Consider the following 15,905-nt stretch of genomic DNA (forward strand, 5'->3'; position numbering starts at 1 on the left):
TGGAACTGATATTCGGGTGACACTCAAGTCAAGTGGACCCAATTTCGGCGAGTCCGGATGGTCTGTGACAGCCAAATCCTCTGCTTGCACCTACACGATGGTGGGACTGTTAGTAATCCTGGGTATAACATCCATGACACAAGCACACGGTGGGCAACCACCCAGGTGTGAACTAACGTAAGCAGGGGTCAAGGTATGGCGCCCACACCACATGGAGGAATGCCGCCATTCTGTGTTACTAGGTGGCAGTACTAGGTGGTAGATGACTCTCATCAACCAGTGCAATACCACCACTTTGTTTATTGGAGGCTTGAAGTGGTGGAACCCATGTTTAGTCTCCAAAGATAAGTTCCGGTCAACCCTTCCCCATCTCTTCCATCATGCAGTATGGCTGATGACTTTTGAGGTTATGATGAACATCATGGCAAGATCCAATCTTCCTTACATTTCGAGGGTACAGCTCTAAAACGATGTTTGCAGGCCAGCCGCTAGTTAGTACACCAGACCGAACCTATTGGTAACTCTTTGAGAGGCTTCCGGATCAGCAAGTGTATAATCTTGCTACCTCTACTCTGTCAGATAGTGATTGGAGGGAGTCTGAGTAGTGTGTATGCGGGGGGGGGGTCATTGTCGAGGCCACGTTATGTCAAGGATCTGGGTATATTCTTACCATGTGTACACCATATCCAAAATTTCATTACTTCATACAGCATATCCCACCAACTTTTTCTTACTATTGAATTCACCATGAATTGTCAAACTAATACAGTAAGCTTTCTGCGAAAAGTTCTAAACCTCCCAAGCACTTGTTAATTCATTTCACATATATACGAGGTCTCAATTCTAATCTCAATGATCTCCATTTCCACTTGCAGTCTGCCAAACCGCTTGTACTTTTACTGACAGAATCTCAGTTATCGGTTGATTCAACTTATTCTCATCTCAGTTGCCCAAATTATTCGCTGTATGATTCCTTTCGCCTCACAGGTGGTACTTGTGCATATGTCCGTTCCGATATTCCCTGTCAGAGACTTGGTAATTTGAAATCTCCTCGTTTCGATCTTCTCTGGCTTAAAATCTCACTACCCCATTGCATCAAATTCATCTGTTGTCTCTACTGTTCTCCCAACTCCACTAATCACTTGGAGCTCTTTGACTTCCTCTCTTTGCAACTTGACTTTCTCCAGTCCAACTTTTCTAACAGTGAGGTAATTTTTTACTTGTGATTTTAATGTTCACAACTCCAGCTGGCATCTGTTTTCTAGTCACACCGACCCAGCTGGTCGAGATGCTGAGGCTTTTACAATTACTAATGACCTTACACAGATTGTTCATTTACCTACAAGAATACCGGACAATTCTAACCATGCAGCCAACACGCTTGATCTTTTTCTCACAAACAACCCTTCTAAGTAGATGGTCGAAGTGAGTGGTCCATTAGGCACCTCAAAACACAACTTGGTGATTGTCTCTTCTCCAATGGAGGCTTTATCTCATGGCTATTCCCAACCTCGTATTGTTTGGCATTACAAGAATGAAAAATGGGATGATCTGCAGGATTTTTTTTTTTTTTTTTTTTCTTTTTCTTGGTTGGATTACTGTTTCAAAACTTCTGATGTCAGCGTTAGCTCAGATCGTGTCAGTGAAATTATTTTTGTAGGAATGGAATCCTTTATTCCACACTCCACTTTAAAATCTTGTTCTTTATCTCTAAACCTTGATTTTCCAATAAATGCAACATTCTTCAAGAGAAGAATGTTGCACATCGTAATTGGCTTGTTTCCAATTCTTCAGTTTCATTTTCTGCCTACACCAAAGCCTGCAACAATTGTAAAGCAGTTATTAATCAGTCCAAACTAGATTTTGAACAGGCTAAGAACAGGCATTAGCATTAGCATTAGTAGAGGCATATGATGCAAGAAAGCAAGCTTATTCAGCATCAGCCAAAAAAAAAAAAAAAACACACACCACTCCCATTTCACCCCTCCGTTCGTTCGAAATACCTGTCCAGTTGAGCTTTAAATTTGTTTAGGCTATCAACTTCAACAACAAGTGATGGAAGTCGGTTCCACCAACCAACCACCCGCTGGCCAAAGGCAAATTTCCGCACATCTATCCGACATCCGTCCTTCCTCAATTTGAATTTATGCCCTCTGAGGTGATTATTCTGAGCAAGATGAAGAATCCCATTGGCATTGAGCATGCTCAAACCATTCAAAGCCTTATACACCTCTATCAGATCACCTCGCCAGTGCCTAGTCTCCAGACACTGTAATTTGCAAAACTTAAGCCTTTCTTCGTAAGAGCAACCCTTTGTTCCATTCACTAATCTTGTCGCCCTTCTCTGTACTCGTTCCAGCAGCTCTACATCCTTCTTGAAATGAGGCCTCCAGACCTGTATACAGTACTCAAGATGTGGCCTAACCATTGCCTTATACAAGGGAATAATCACCTCCTTATCCCTGCTAGAAAAATTCCTGTATATCATTGACAAGACACCATGAGCTACTCTTGCAACCCAACTGCACTGCTCAGAGAACTTCATATCTGCCTGCACAATTACCCCCAGGTCCTTTTCATTCTCTACCACTGTCAGTGTACTACCATAGAGTTGATACATTGCTCTGAGGTTGCTGTTTCCCATATGTAGTACTTTACATTTGTCAGGCTATCTTCGGTGAAGGATAAAGCTGACCTGCTAGCATCCCATTTTTCTTCCAACTCATGTATTAACCATCTTGGTAAAACACCTCCTACCATTCCCAACTTGCTCCATTCAATGTCTCCTGTGGTCTTCCATCAAAAGGATATCAGAAAGATTTTGACGAGTCTTGATGCTAAGAAAGCTCCAGGTCCCGATGGTATTTCTCCACTTGTTCTCAAAACCTATGCTCCTGAACTTACTCCTGTTCTTTGCTGCCTTTTTTCACTTTCTTATTCCAAAGGTGTTTTTCCTTCTGCTTGGAAATTTGCTCATATTCAGCCAGTTCCTAAAAAGGGTGACAAATCCCTCCCATCCAATTATCGTCCCATTGCAATTACTTCTACTCTTTCTAAAGTAATGGAGAAATAAATTAACTGCCAACTCGTAAACTACCTAGAAACCTTCTGTCTGATCAACGATCGCCAGTATGGATTCCATCAGTGTTGATCCACTGGTGATATTCTGGCTTACGTTACCCATTTATGGACTAATTCAATGGAAAAGTTTGGTGAAACATAAGCAGTTGCTCTTGACATCTCAAAGGCTTTCGATCGTTTTTGGCATGAAGGTCTTCTAAACAAGCTTCCATCTTATGGTTTGCCACTCTGTTTTTAGTCACTGGTTATCCAGTTTTCTCTCTTCCCTCACTGAGGGTGATGGTAGATGGCTCTGTCTTCTAACTTCTCCACTAATGCCAGTGTACCCAAGGTTCAGTTCTTTCCCCCACTCTTTTCCTCTTGTATATTAATGATCTTCTTCCATTGACTGGAAATTCTATCCATAGTTTTGCCGATGATAGCACATTGCATTCCACTTTCAATTTTGAAAAACCTTGTCCTGCTCAATCAGCTTCAACTTCCCGGAAACCTACTACCAATTCATTAAATGCCGATCTCCAGTGGGGCAAAGACAACTTAGTTGATTTCAATCCTTCTAAAACTCAGTCTTGTCTTATATCTCACAAAAAGGATTCTTCTGCTCCTATGCTTATCTTTCGTGACACTCCGATTTCTAAGAAAGAAAAATGATATATCTCTATTGAGGATTACCCTGACTTCTAATCTCTCTTGGCACAAGCACATCACAAATATTGCTTCCTCTGCATCTAAAAAACTTGGTTTTCTCTTTCGCTCTTGGCGTTACTTTTCTTCCCAACAGCTGTTCACTCTTTACAAATTGAAAATCCACTCTTACCATGGAATATTGTTCCCACATCTGAGCTGGTGCCCACAAACCTCTCTCAGACTTGTTTATTCCATTCAGAAGAGGGCAGTTAGGTTAATTAATGATTCATCTCTAACAGAGTCTCTCCACTCATAGACGTACTATTTCTGTGGCATGCCTCTTCTACAGATATCTCCATGGGCACTGTTCTTCTGAATTGGCTTCTATAATTCCCCCCCCACTCTCTCTTTCAAAACAGTTCGAACATGTGCTGCCACCAGCCAACATCCATTTACTGTCCTACTTCAAACTCATAGAACAAACTTTTCATCTTCTTGTTTATTCATTCAACTGCCGTTTTCTGGAAAAACTTTCATTCATACATATTTCCTGAAAATTAGTCTACAAAAGTTCAAGTCCAATGTCAACAAATATCTTCTTTCATCTTCTCAACCTCCAACCCAAGCATGGTACTAAGTACTATAGGTTCTAATAACTCTCATGTTTGGGGTTTACATAAAAAAAAAAAAAAAAAAAAAATACAACATCAACATGCACAATTGTTATAATACATGAAAACATTGAAAAAAAAAATAGCATTAGGGAGCTTTATTGACAGAACCACTCATGGAACTTTCAAGTGCTGCCTCCACTCTCTTTCAACCTGGAATTTACAATTACTGTTACAATGGCTGCACAGAAACCTAATAGCAGGACGGTGTTTATAATGTTTCTGTTTATCAACAGAAAGTTGATCAACATTATTCTGCTTGTTATGAACTTACACAGTATAGTTATACATTAGCATTTAGCATTAGTAGAGGCATACAATGCAAGAAAGCAAGCTTATGCAGCATCAGCCAAAAAAAAAAAAAAAAAACGCTCCCCTTTTACCCCTCCGTTCATTCCAAATACAAGATGGACCTAGAGGCTAAAGAATGGGGTGCTACAGTAACAAATATGGACACAGGTAAACATTCAATATTGAAAAACTGAGAAGACACTACGATTAAATATGGTATCAGAATATTGTGTTCATTATTCAGCTTTCGTAAAGGTGTCCATGCTGGTCTGAGACAGTATTTAAATTCTATATGGTGGGACCAACTGATGATGTTACCAACAGCAAATTCAAAATGGGAAGCTTTCAAAGAAATAATCTTGGAAGCTACTAGGCTTTTCAACCAACTAAGAAATATTGTTTTTAAGATTTCGGCCTAAATGGATGTCAGATGAATTAATTAGACATATGGCAGAGAAGAAAAATGCATGGGATACAAAGAAATTAACAGGTGACACAGAAGCCTATGATAGCTATAAGCTGGTCTGTAACCAAGTCATAAAGGAGGTAAGGCAGGCAAAGGATGATTACGAGAAATCTTTGGAAAAGGATGCAAAGAAAAACAGCAAAGAGTTCTTTACTTATGTAAGCTCTAGAAGGAAGGGGATCTATCCAGTTATATTAAAGGAGGCAGCAAAGGAAGTAAGCAAACCCATAGCCATAATTATGAGAGCTTCCTTGGACTCAGGGAAAGTACCCATGGACTGGAGATGTGCAAATGTGACCCCAATTCACAAAGGAGGATCAAAAGGCGACACAAGTAATTATAGACCTGTTAGTTTAACTTCTGTTCCCAGAAAATTAATGGAGGCACTGGTTAAAGAAGCACTGCAGGATCATCTAGACAAGACTTCAGTTATAGCTCAGACACAGCATGGTTTTGTTAAGGGGAAGTCTTGCCTGACCAATTTGATTGGATACTATGATGCAGTCACAAAAGAACTGGATGCAGGGAATAACTTTGATATTATACAAATTGTATACTTGGATCTTAGAAAGGCTTTTGATACTGTTGCACATGGAAGACTTCTGCACAAATTGGAGCAGTGTGGCATTGGAGGCAAATTGCTGCAATGGATAAAGGGGTGGTTGAGGGGGAGAAGACAGAGTGGTAATCAATGGACACTGCTCATCGTGGACTAATGTTATTAGTGGAGTCCCTCAGGGTTCAGTATTGGGTCCATTATTGTTTTCTGTATTTATAAATGATATTGATGATGGTATATCAAGCTTAATGTCCAAGTTTGCAGACGATACGAAGGTTGGCAGGGTTGTCAAGGACACTACTGACACTATGCTACTGCAACAGTTGAGCAGATGGGCTGAGAGGTGGCAAATGAAGTTTAACATTGACAAATGTAAAGTACTACATACGGGAAACAGCAACCCCAGAGCAACGTATCAACTCTGTGGTACTACACTGACAGTGGTAGAGAATGAAAGGGACCTGGGGGTGGTTGTGCAGGCAGATATGAAGTTCTCTGAGCAGTGCAGACGGGCCGCAAGAGTAGCTCATGGTGTATTGTCGATGATATATAGGAATTTTTCTAGCAGGGATAAGGAGGTGATTATTCCCTTGTATAAGGCAATGGTCAGGCCCACACTTAGAGTACTGTATACAGGTCTGGAGGCCTCATTTCAAGAAGGATGTAGAGATGCTGGAACGAGTACAGAGAAGGGCAACAAGATTGGTGAATGGAACAAAGGGGTGCTCTTACGAAGAAAGGCTTAAGTTTTGCAAATTACAGTGTCTGGAGACTAGGCACCAGCGAGGTGATCTGATAGAGGTGTATAAAGCCTTGAATGGTTTGAGCATGCTCAATGCTGATGGGATTCTTCCTCTCACTCAGAATAATCACCTGAGAGAGCAAACTGAGGAAAGACAGATGTAGGATAGACGTGAGGAAATTTGCCTTTAGTCAGCGGGTGGTTGGTTGGTGGAACAGATTTCCATCCCTGGTCGTGGAAGTTGATAGCCTAAATAAGTTTAAGGCTCAGCTGGACAGGTATTTCGAACGAACAGAGGGGTGAAGTGGAAGTGGTTATTTTTTATTCATTTATTTATTATTATTATTATTATTTTTTTTTTTTGGCTGATGCTGCATAAGCTTGCTTTCTTGCATCAAATGCCTCTACTAATGCTAATGGTCTGTAACCAAGTCATAAAGGAGGTAAGGCAGGCAAAGGCAGATTACGAGAAATCTTTGGAAAAGGATGCAAAGAAAAACAGCAAAGAGTTCTTTACTTATGTAAACTCTAGAAGGAAGGGGATGAATCAGATTGGTCCACTTGATATCGATGGTTCAACTGTTGATAATGCTGCTCAGGTAGTAAACAAACTAAAAGAATATTTTGCATCTACATTCACACATGAGGAGTTATTCAGGGAAGGGAATGCCAGAGGTGTATTAAACTTTGGCAGAAAGCTTGATAATCTTGTAACAACTAAGAGTAAAGTGGAGGAGAAATTGTTGAAGATAAACATAAGAAAGGCACCTGGGGTGGATGGAATCTATCCAGTTATATTAAAGGAGGCAGCAAAGGAAGTAAGCAAACTCTTACACATAATTATGAGAGCTTCCTTGGACTCAGGGGAGGTACTCATGGACTGGAAATGTGCAAATGTGACCCAATCCACAACGGAGGATCAGAGGGAGACACAGGTAATTACAGACCTGTTAGTTTAGCTTCTGTTCCAAGGAAATTAATGGATGCACTGGTTAAAGAAACATTGCAGGATCATCGAGACAAGACTTCAATTATAGCTCAGACACAGCATTGGTTTGTTAAAGGTAAGTCTTGTCTCACCAATTTGATTGGATACTATGATGTAGTCGTAAAGGAACTGGATGCAAAGAATAACTTTGTTATCATATATTTGGATCTTAGAAAGGCCTTTGATACTGTTGCACATGGAGGACTGCTGCACAAATTGGAGCAGTGTGGGACTGGAGGCAAATTGCTGCTATGGATAAAGGGGTGGTTGAGTGGGAGAAAACAGAGAGTGGTAATCAATGGACACTGCTCTTCATGGACTAATGTTATTAGTGGAGTCCTCCAGGGTTCAGTGTTGGGTCTATTTTTGTTTTCTGTATTCATAAATGATATCCGCCATGGACGGTCCCAAGCCCGGCTGCGAAAGGAGGAGGGTGGTCATCCTGCCGAAATGACCAGAACCGGGAAACCGGGGAAACTAGGCAAGAAACCGTATGAAATTCGGGACAAGCTCTTACAACAATGTTACCGCATCCGGGGTAGCCGATGCGCCAGCACTGGGGACCCAGGGTACTGGTGTGAAGTGGACCACTGGCCACAGAACAAGCTGTTATAACAATGTTACCGCATCCGGGGTAGCCGATGCACCAGCACTGGGGACCCAGGGTGCTGGTGTGAAGTGGATCACTGGCCACAGCAATAAGCTTACTACGCCGAAAAGGACAATTAACATTGGCGAATGGAATGTTCGAACGGGGCACCACGTTGGACAAAAGGAAATCATTGCCCAAGAACTACTTAGGTGCAAGATATCAATCGCGGCATTATCCGAATTAAGGCTCACCGGGTCTGGAACGATGATCATCCAACCACCAGCACTTAATGAAGCGGTTATGCTATTCTACTCTGGTGGGGAGAAACGAGAAGCAGGAGTGGGCTTTATGGTCGATGCTCAGGCCACCAATAGTGTGATCGCTTTCCAACCAATATCGGACCGCCTGGCAGTCCTTACTGTCAAGGGCACCATCAAGACCCATATTATCTCCGCCTATGCGCCAACTGAGACTAGCCTGGACCCGACCAAGAATGACTTCTACAACCAGCTCCAACATACGCTGGATTCAATTCCGCAGACAGAAGTGATCATCTTCGCAGGGGACTTTAATGCCCATATTGGCGTGGACAGATCTGGTTGGGAAACAACAATGGGCAAGTTTGGCCATGGGAAGATCAATGACAACGGCTTACGTTTGTTGTCCTTTGCCGCATCTAACAACCTGATCATTGGAAACAGCCATTTCCAGCACCCTCAAAAACATCAACTTACATGGCGAAATCCATCTGGCAAGGACTCAGCAATCCTGGACTACATTTTGATCAATGCCAGATTTCGCTCATCACTCATGGACGTTCGTGCCATGAGGGGACCTGATTGTGGATCTGATCACTACCTCATCCGGGCTAAGGTGCAGCTCAAATTACGGCATGCAAAAAGATCGTCTCGGTCAGCCAAGCTGGACTGGAGGCAGCTAATGAATGCTGCCAACAAACAGGCATATCAGATCGCCCTATCCAACCGCTTCGAGATGCTGGCCGTGCCCGAGGATATAAATGAAGAAGAAAAGCAGATCTCTGATGCCATCCTGGAATGTGCCAAGCCCCTATGTCCACCTGCCCGACGTCGAACACAACCATGGATATCAGACGAGTGCCTCGACCTCGTGGACAAACGGAAACAGCCAAAGTTGGTCGACTTTGAACGGTACCGGCAGCTAAACCGAGAAGTCCGGCAAAGAATGACAGCAGAAAGAGAAGCATACTGGAACCAAGTGGCAGACGATCTTGAAGTGGCGGCATCCAAAAACGAGTACCGCACTCTCTACTGCACCCTCAGATGTCTGAGTGGAAAGACCAAATTGACTAGTGACAACATCAAGAATGCTGATGGGACCTTCGTGCGATCACCATCCGAACGCCTGCAACGATGGAGTGAATTCTTCAAAGCTTTGTATAATCACGACCCACCTCAGGGACCGCCAGCAACAGCACTCTCGATCGACCCCCCTGAGGTCTCCATGGTCGATGTTGAGCCTACAGTAGAAGAAGTGAAAGCAGCCATACAATCCCTGAAGAATGGCAGGGCACCAGGAGTGGACCAAGTCAGCACAGAAGCAATCAAAGCCGGGGGAGATGTACTGCTTCGCCGACTACACTCACTCCTCAAAACCATCTGGTGCACTGAACAAATTCCGTTAACATGGAGGAAAGCCATTATCGTACCGATCCACAGGAAAGGTGATAACCGGGACTGCAAGAACTACCGTGGCATCAGCCTCCTTTCCATCATCGGAAAGGTCTTTATGAAGATCATCCAGTCAAGACTGCAAAAACATCGCGAGCAAACCAGTCGAGAAGAACAGGCAGGATTTAGACCCGGGCGAGGATGCTGTAATCAAATCTTTGCCATTCGTCAGCTGATGGAGGAGAGGATTCGGTGTGGACAGCGAACCGTCATTGTTTTCATTGACTTTAAGTCTGCTTTTGACTGTGTCCACCGGCCTGCCTCATGGAAACTACTAGAGGTTGAACATGTACCTCGAAAAGTCATCACACTCCTCCAAACTGCATACAACGGTTTAACCAGCCAGGTGCGCATCCAGAACGATTTATCTGAGGAATTTACCATCCAAACCTGGATTCCGCCAAGGGAATGTAGCCTCCCCGTTGCTTTTCAACATCGTGGTTGACGCCATTATGAGGCAAGCATTCAGAAACAGACAGGGCATACAATATGACAAGGATCACTATGTGACTGACCTGATGTTTGCTGATGATAGTGCTATCCTTGCCGGTAATGACGCTGAAGCCACGGACATCCTCTACGACATTGCCCGGCCATACGGTTTGAAGATCAATGCTGGTAAGACAAAGGCCCTGACAACAGATGGGTCGCAAGCCACCATCTATCTCGAAGGCGTCCAGATCGAGCAAGTGCAGGACTTTAAATACCTTGGGTCGCTGGTCCAGGAGAAGAAAGTTGCATCCACCATGGAAATCCACAGCAGAATTGGACAGGCGGCCACTGCATTCGCCTCGCTCAAATGGTGTCTGTGGAAGAGGACCAACATTTCCACAAAGACTAAAATCCGACTCTTCCGGACTTTGATCCTGCCCATTCTTCTTTACGGATCGGAAACATGGATTTGTCTCAAGTTAGATTTGAACAAACTTGAGGTATTCCAAATGCGATGCCTGCGGCAGATCTTGGGCATCTCTCTTTGCGACCGCATCACTAATGATACCATCCGCGCCAGATGCCAACAGCAACCAACCATTGCCGACCAAATCCAGAAGCGAAGGCTCAGATGGTTTGGCCACGTATGTAGAATGGGCACGAACAGAATACCATCCACACTCCTTTGGAGACAACGACCCACCCAATGGAGCATCCAACGGACCGCGCCTAGGAAAACGTGGGCCAAGCAAGTGGAAGATGACTTGAAGAGCCGACGTCTCGACCTTAACGAGGCCAGGACTGAAGCCATGGATCGTAAGGTATGGAAGAACATCACAGAGCAAGTCCGAAACCCTGCGGCACCTACAGCAGCATACTGGTTGCGTGGCCAACCGCCTCCCCCAGCTGCCAGCTAAGGACCAAAGAAGAAGAAGAAGAAGAATGATATCGATGATGGTATATTAGGCTTAATGTCCAAGTTTGCAGACAATACGAAGGTCAGCAGGGTTGTTAATGACAGTGATGGCAGTGTGCTACTACAACAGGATCTAGAACATTTGGGCAGCTGGGCTGAGAAGTGGCAACTGAAGTTTAACATTGACAAATGCAAAGTACTGTATATGAGTAGCAGTAACCTCAAAGAAATGTACCAACTGTTTGGTGTTACACTCAGGGTAGTGGTGAATGAAAGAGACCGAGCAGTGCAGACAGGCTGCCAGAGCAGGTCATGGGGTTTTGTCAATGATATACAGGAATTTTGCTAGCAGGGATAAGGAGGTGATTATCTCCTTGTATAAGGAAATAGTCAGGTCACACCTTGAGTACTGTATACAGGTCTGGAGGCCCCATTTTAGGAAGGATGTAGATTTGCTAGAACTAGAACAGAGAAGGGCAACAAAACTGGTGAGGGGAACAAAGGGGTGCTCTTACAGAGAAGGACTCAAGTTCTGCAAATTGCAGCGTCTGGAGACTAGGCATGCGAGGTGATCTGATTGAGATGTATAAGGCCTTGAATTGTTTGAGCAAGCTCAATGCTGATGGGATTCTTCCTCTTGCTCAGATTACAAGCAGGTCTACGGAATCTTCAATCATATAAAAAAAATTAATTTTCAGAATCTTCTCTTCATTCCTATTTTTAAAGTTTCATAACTTGTTACTCCATTCTCACTTGCACGTATCGTGCTACTTGCAATTTGTGTGTGCCGTGTTCTTTGTTACTGATTGTTTATGTTTACCTTTTTACTGTTTTAAATTTTAGCCCCCACCCACAAATGTCAGTGAACAGAAATGTCGACTAGTTAGTATGTACATATTACAATACATATTAATTATTTCGATTATCACGTATATTCTTCTGATTTTCATGTATCATTTAATTTTTTAATTGGTAAGGTAATAAAAGCTAAATTTGTGCTAATATATCTTTACTTTTATAGCCTGTGGATAATACTACTCCTATTTACGCTAATTAGAATCGCTGTTTAATTGAATTAAAATTCAATTCACAAACACAAACACAATGACCGGCGCTTACTACACATTGTACAGTGAACAGTACTTTACTATGGTGACTCCATCATAACGTGATTTGATTGTACAATAAACCAATTGTAAAGTGGGGGTCCATTGTATTTTTAGCTTTTTTTTACGTGAAACTTCGGATAATTGGGGCAGCCGCTTAATCGGGCCAAAATGCACTGATCACGATGTGTCCCAAATAACCGGAATCAACTGTATATGATATCAAAATTATTTTTTGCATCCAGTTCCTTTGTAACCACATCATAATATCCAATCAAACTGGTCAGACAAGACTTCCCCTTTACAAACCCATGCTGTGTCAGAATTGTTACTGCAGTCTTGTCTAGATGATCCTGCAATGCTTCTTTAACCAGTGACTCTATTATTTTTCCTTGAAAAGAAGTTAAACTAATAGGTCTGTAATTACTTGTGTCACCCTTTGATCCCCCTTTGTGAATTGGAGATACATTTGTACATTTCCAGTCTGTGGGGACCTCCCATGAGACAAATGATGCTCTCATAATTATGGCTAAGGGTTTACTTACTTCTTTTGCCACCTCCTTTAGTATACCTGGATTGATCCCATTCATCACAGTTGCCTTTCTTGTGTTGAACTTCAACAATTTCTTCTCCATTTTGCTCTCAGTGATTACAAAATCATTTAACTCTCTGTTAGAGTTTCATAAACATCTGGCCTTACCCTCCCTGAATAGCTCCTCAAGTGTGAATGTAGATGCAAAAAACTCTTTGGCAGCTATCTGAGAATGATCATCTACAGTCAAACAACTGATATTAAGTTGACCAATCAGATTCATCTCCTTCCTTCTAGAGTTTACATAAGTAAAGAAGTCTTTGCTGTTTTTCTTTGCATCCTCTGCCAAAGATTTCTCATAATCTGCCTTCACTTGCCTAACCTCCTTTGTGACTTCATTACAGACTATCTTATATCTACCATAGGCTTCTGTGTCACCTGATAATTTATATGCATCCCATGCATTTTTATTCTCTGCCACGAGTCTCATTAGTTCATCTGACATCCATTTGGGCCTAAACCTAGAACAGTATTTTTTAGTTGGAACAAAACACCGCAGCTTCCAAGGTTACGTCCTTGAATTCTTCCCATTTAGAATTTGCTGTTGGCAACATCATCAGTTGGTCACACTGTACTGTCTGAGACAACTATAGTCACCTTTACGAAAGCAAATATCCTTCCCTTTACCTCTGATGGTAGTTAAATCTTTAAGTAAATTCCTATCAGTACTCTGTGATGACTGCCACCTAGTGGTTCCTTTAACTTTTTTTTAACAATAGTATACATGCTTCATTAATTTAATTAAGACTAAATGTAACTGGCCATAATATTTTTAAGAGTTATAATAATCTATATAATATTGGTGTAAAAACACCATAGACAACTCTTACAGGAAGAACTACAATAGTAGTGTAAAGGGCATCATTTCAACTGTATCTCATATTGTGCTCATCCTTCACAATGAGTTACCACATGTGTCGTTACCTGAATGTGTTTCAATACCAGGGTGCCTACCCACCCACCGATGAAAGGCCAATAAGCCTTGAAACGGTGCCATCTGGGTGGTGGTGCCCACCAAGAATAAGTAACAATAGTCTTCTCTATTATTGAAGTGTTACTTATTCAAGGTAGTGCAACACATGGTAACTCGTTGTCAAGGATGAGCACAATATGAGATACAGTTGAAATGATGTCCTTTATACTACTATTGTAGTTCTTCCTTTAAGAGTTATCTATGATGTTTTTACACCAATATTATATATGCTTCATTAATGCATTTTTTAAAGGAAAATTAATGTCAGTTGTATTTAATATCCATAACTTCAGAGACTAATTTTTGTTACTTCCTTTTTAACAAATCTGAAAGCTGTCTTTATGACAATAGAGGGGTGGGAAGCAGGCACACAAGGTTGAACATGTTAACCCTCCCCAACGTTACTGCCATCTATGAGCACATGGAAATATTAATATCTGCAGGTAATACAACAGATTAGTGTCATATCTACTTCCCTAAATTGTAGTAAGATATATGTATTATGGGCAAACGAAAAAACCCATACATGTAGAAATTGTGACGTAATATGAAATTTTAAGAATTATTTTCAAAATCTATACAAAAAAATTGACTGCAAACAGCTGACATAATAGTGGAGGTAAAAATCATGTCGGCCAATGTTATCGAGATTACAGCATTTTTAACCACATACAATTATTTTTCTTATCAATGTAACTATAATTTCCAAGACCATCACTAATACAGATGGAAAGTTATACTCCCAGAAAACTCAAGCTTTATGCAACCTTTATATTCTTCATTTGTATACATTTAACTTTCTGCTGACTTCAACTTTTTGATACAACTAGGCTCCTCTATCTAGATCTTGTTCTTGTGAGAACCAGATCCAGGATATTAGAGCCACTTGCACTCTGGAATAAATAGCATTCATCCAGTTTGTTAAAAAAAACTGTTACAATATAGTGTACTTCCAGCACACATATTCAGTCTTTAAGAAGTAGACTGAAGTTAGTTATAACAAGATTTGAAATCTATCTTTATGACAACAGAGGTGTGGGAGGCAGACAGATAAGTTACTTACTAGCCCAATTAATTTAAGCTTGCCACTATTAATGCTAACACTAATTTGCCTAGAGAGATTTTTACCATACTCCACAGTGTGGTTTATTCCTTTCTTTCCTTTACTTCAGTGTTAACTTGTTTATGATTCAAAATATCATTATTCCTCCACTCCATCCCTCTCTTCCTCTCCTGAGCAAACAATATACACCAAAATTAAATTTTTTATCTCACATCTCTGAGTGGCATCATGTCTTAGTAAGTTATACTGCATTTAATACTAAAGTTAATCTGGTGGCACAATTTCTTTAAAATTGGTGCATTTTCTTCCTTACATGTCTGTACATCACATAAATGTAAATAAAGTGTATTTTATTATTTTATTTTTAAAGATGACCTGACTTTTGCTTCACATTCTATAAATCCGAATTCTAAACCACTATATTCTCACTAAAAGTCTATAATTCTATCAGAAGAAAGAAAGTGAATTAATCAATGGCCCTCTTTCACTGACTTATTTCACTCCTTATCACATAGGAATTCAATTTCTCCTGCTACTGCTATTTCCTTAAGCACTATTCCAGCACCATCTATAATTCTGCACCTTTCTTCTAAACTTGTTAGAAAATGAATAAGAACCAGTTAGCATACTTTCATGGAACATCTACAAATTTTCAAACCTCTATTCTTCCTCTTATTTCATTTGCTCTATTTCTATTCTTTGAAGCAACAGTCATTCATAAAGATATCCTGAAAATTACAACCTACAAAAATTTAACTTTGTTTTGTCTTCTCAACTTTTCTAAAGTGTATGGTACTATAGGCTTAGCTGACCTCATAATAACTGCAATTTAAAAAAGAACCAGTGCTACTACAGAGGAGTCTAAATGTTAACAAAATGTTGATCACAAACTGGAAAAACAGCAATAAATAAAGAGAAAGGGAGAAAACAAAATTGTGTAACAGATAAAGAGAGAAGACAGAGTTAACTAACATCTACTTACTTTTGTGATTTTATATTATTCTCCATTTCTTCTTCTTTTGCTCTTAATTTTTTTATTATTGTTGTGTGATGCAATTCCTTTTTAGATAACTTTTCACCTAAAAACATATATAAAT

The 15,905-nt window shown here is 41.0% G+C and overlaps 1 protein-coding gene across 1 annotated transcript in view; it reads right to left on the reverse strand.

Annotated features, from left to right (window-relative positions):
- Tmf (TATA element modulatory factor) overlaps positions 1–15,905 on the reverse strand; it is a 243,980-nt gene that overhangs the window by 157,044 nt on the left and 71,031 nt on the right. The window contains exon 9 of the mRNA XM_090371290.1: positions 15,791–15,887. Coding sequence (XP_090227416.1) covers positions 15,791–15,887 — 97 coding nt within the window. The remainder of the gene's footprint in view (positions 1–15,790; positions 15,888–15,905) is intronic.

This window comes from Mastigoproctus giganteus, chromosome 4 (genome assembly GCF_048544385.1).
Source record: "Mastigoproctus giganteus isolate SK-2022 chromosome 4, ASM4854438v1, whole genome shotgun sequence".
In the NCBI taxonomy this organism is placed as follows: domain Eukaryota; kingdom Metazoa; phylum Arthropoda; class Arachnida; order Uropygi; family Thelyphonidae; genus Mastigoproctus; species Mastigoproctus giganteus.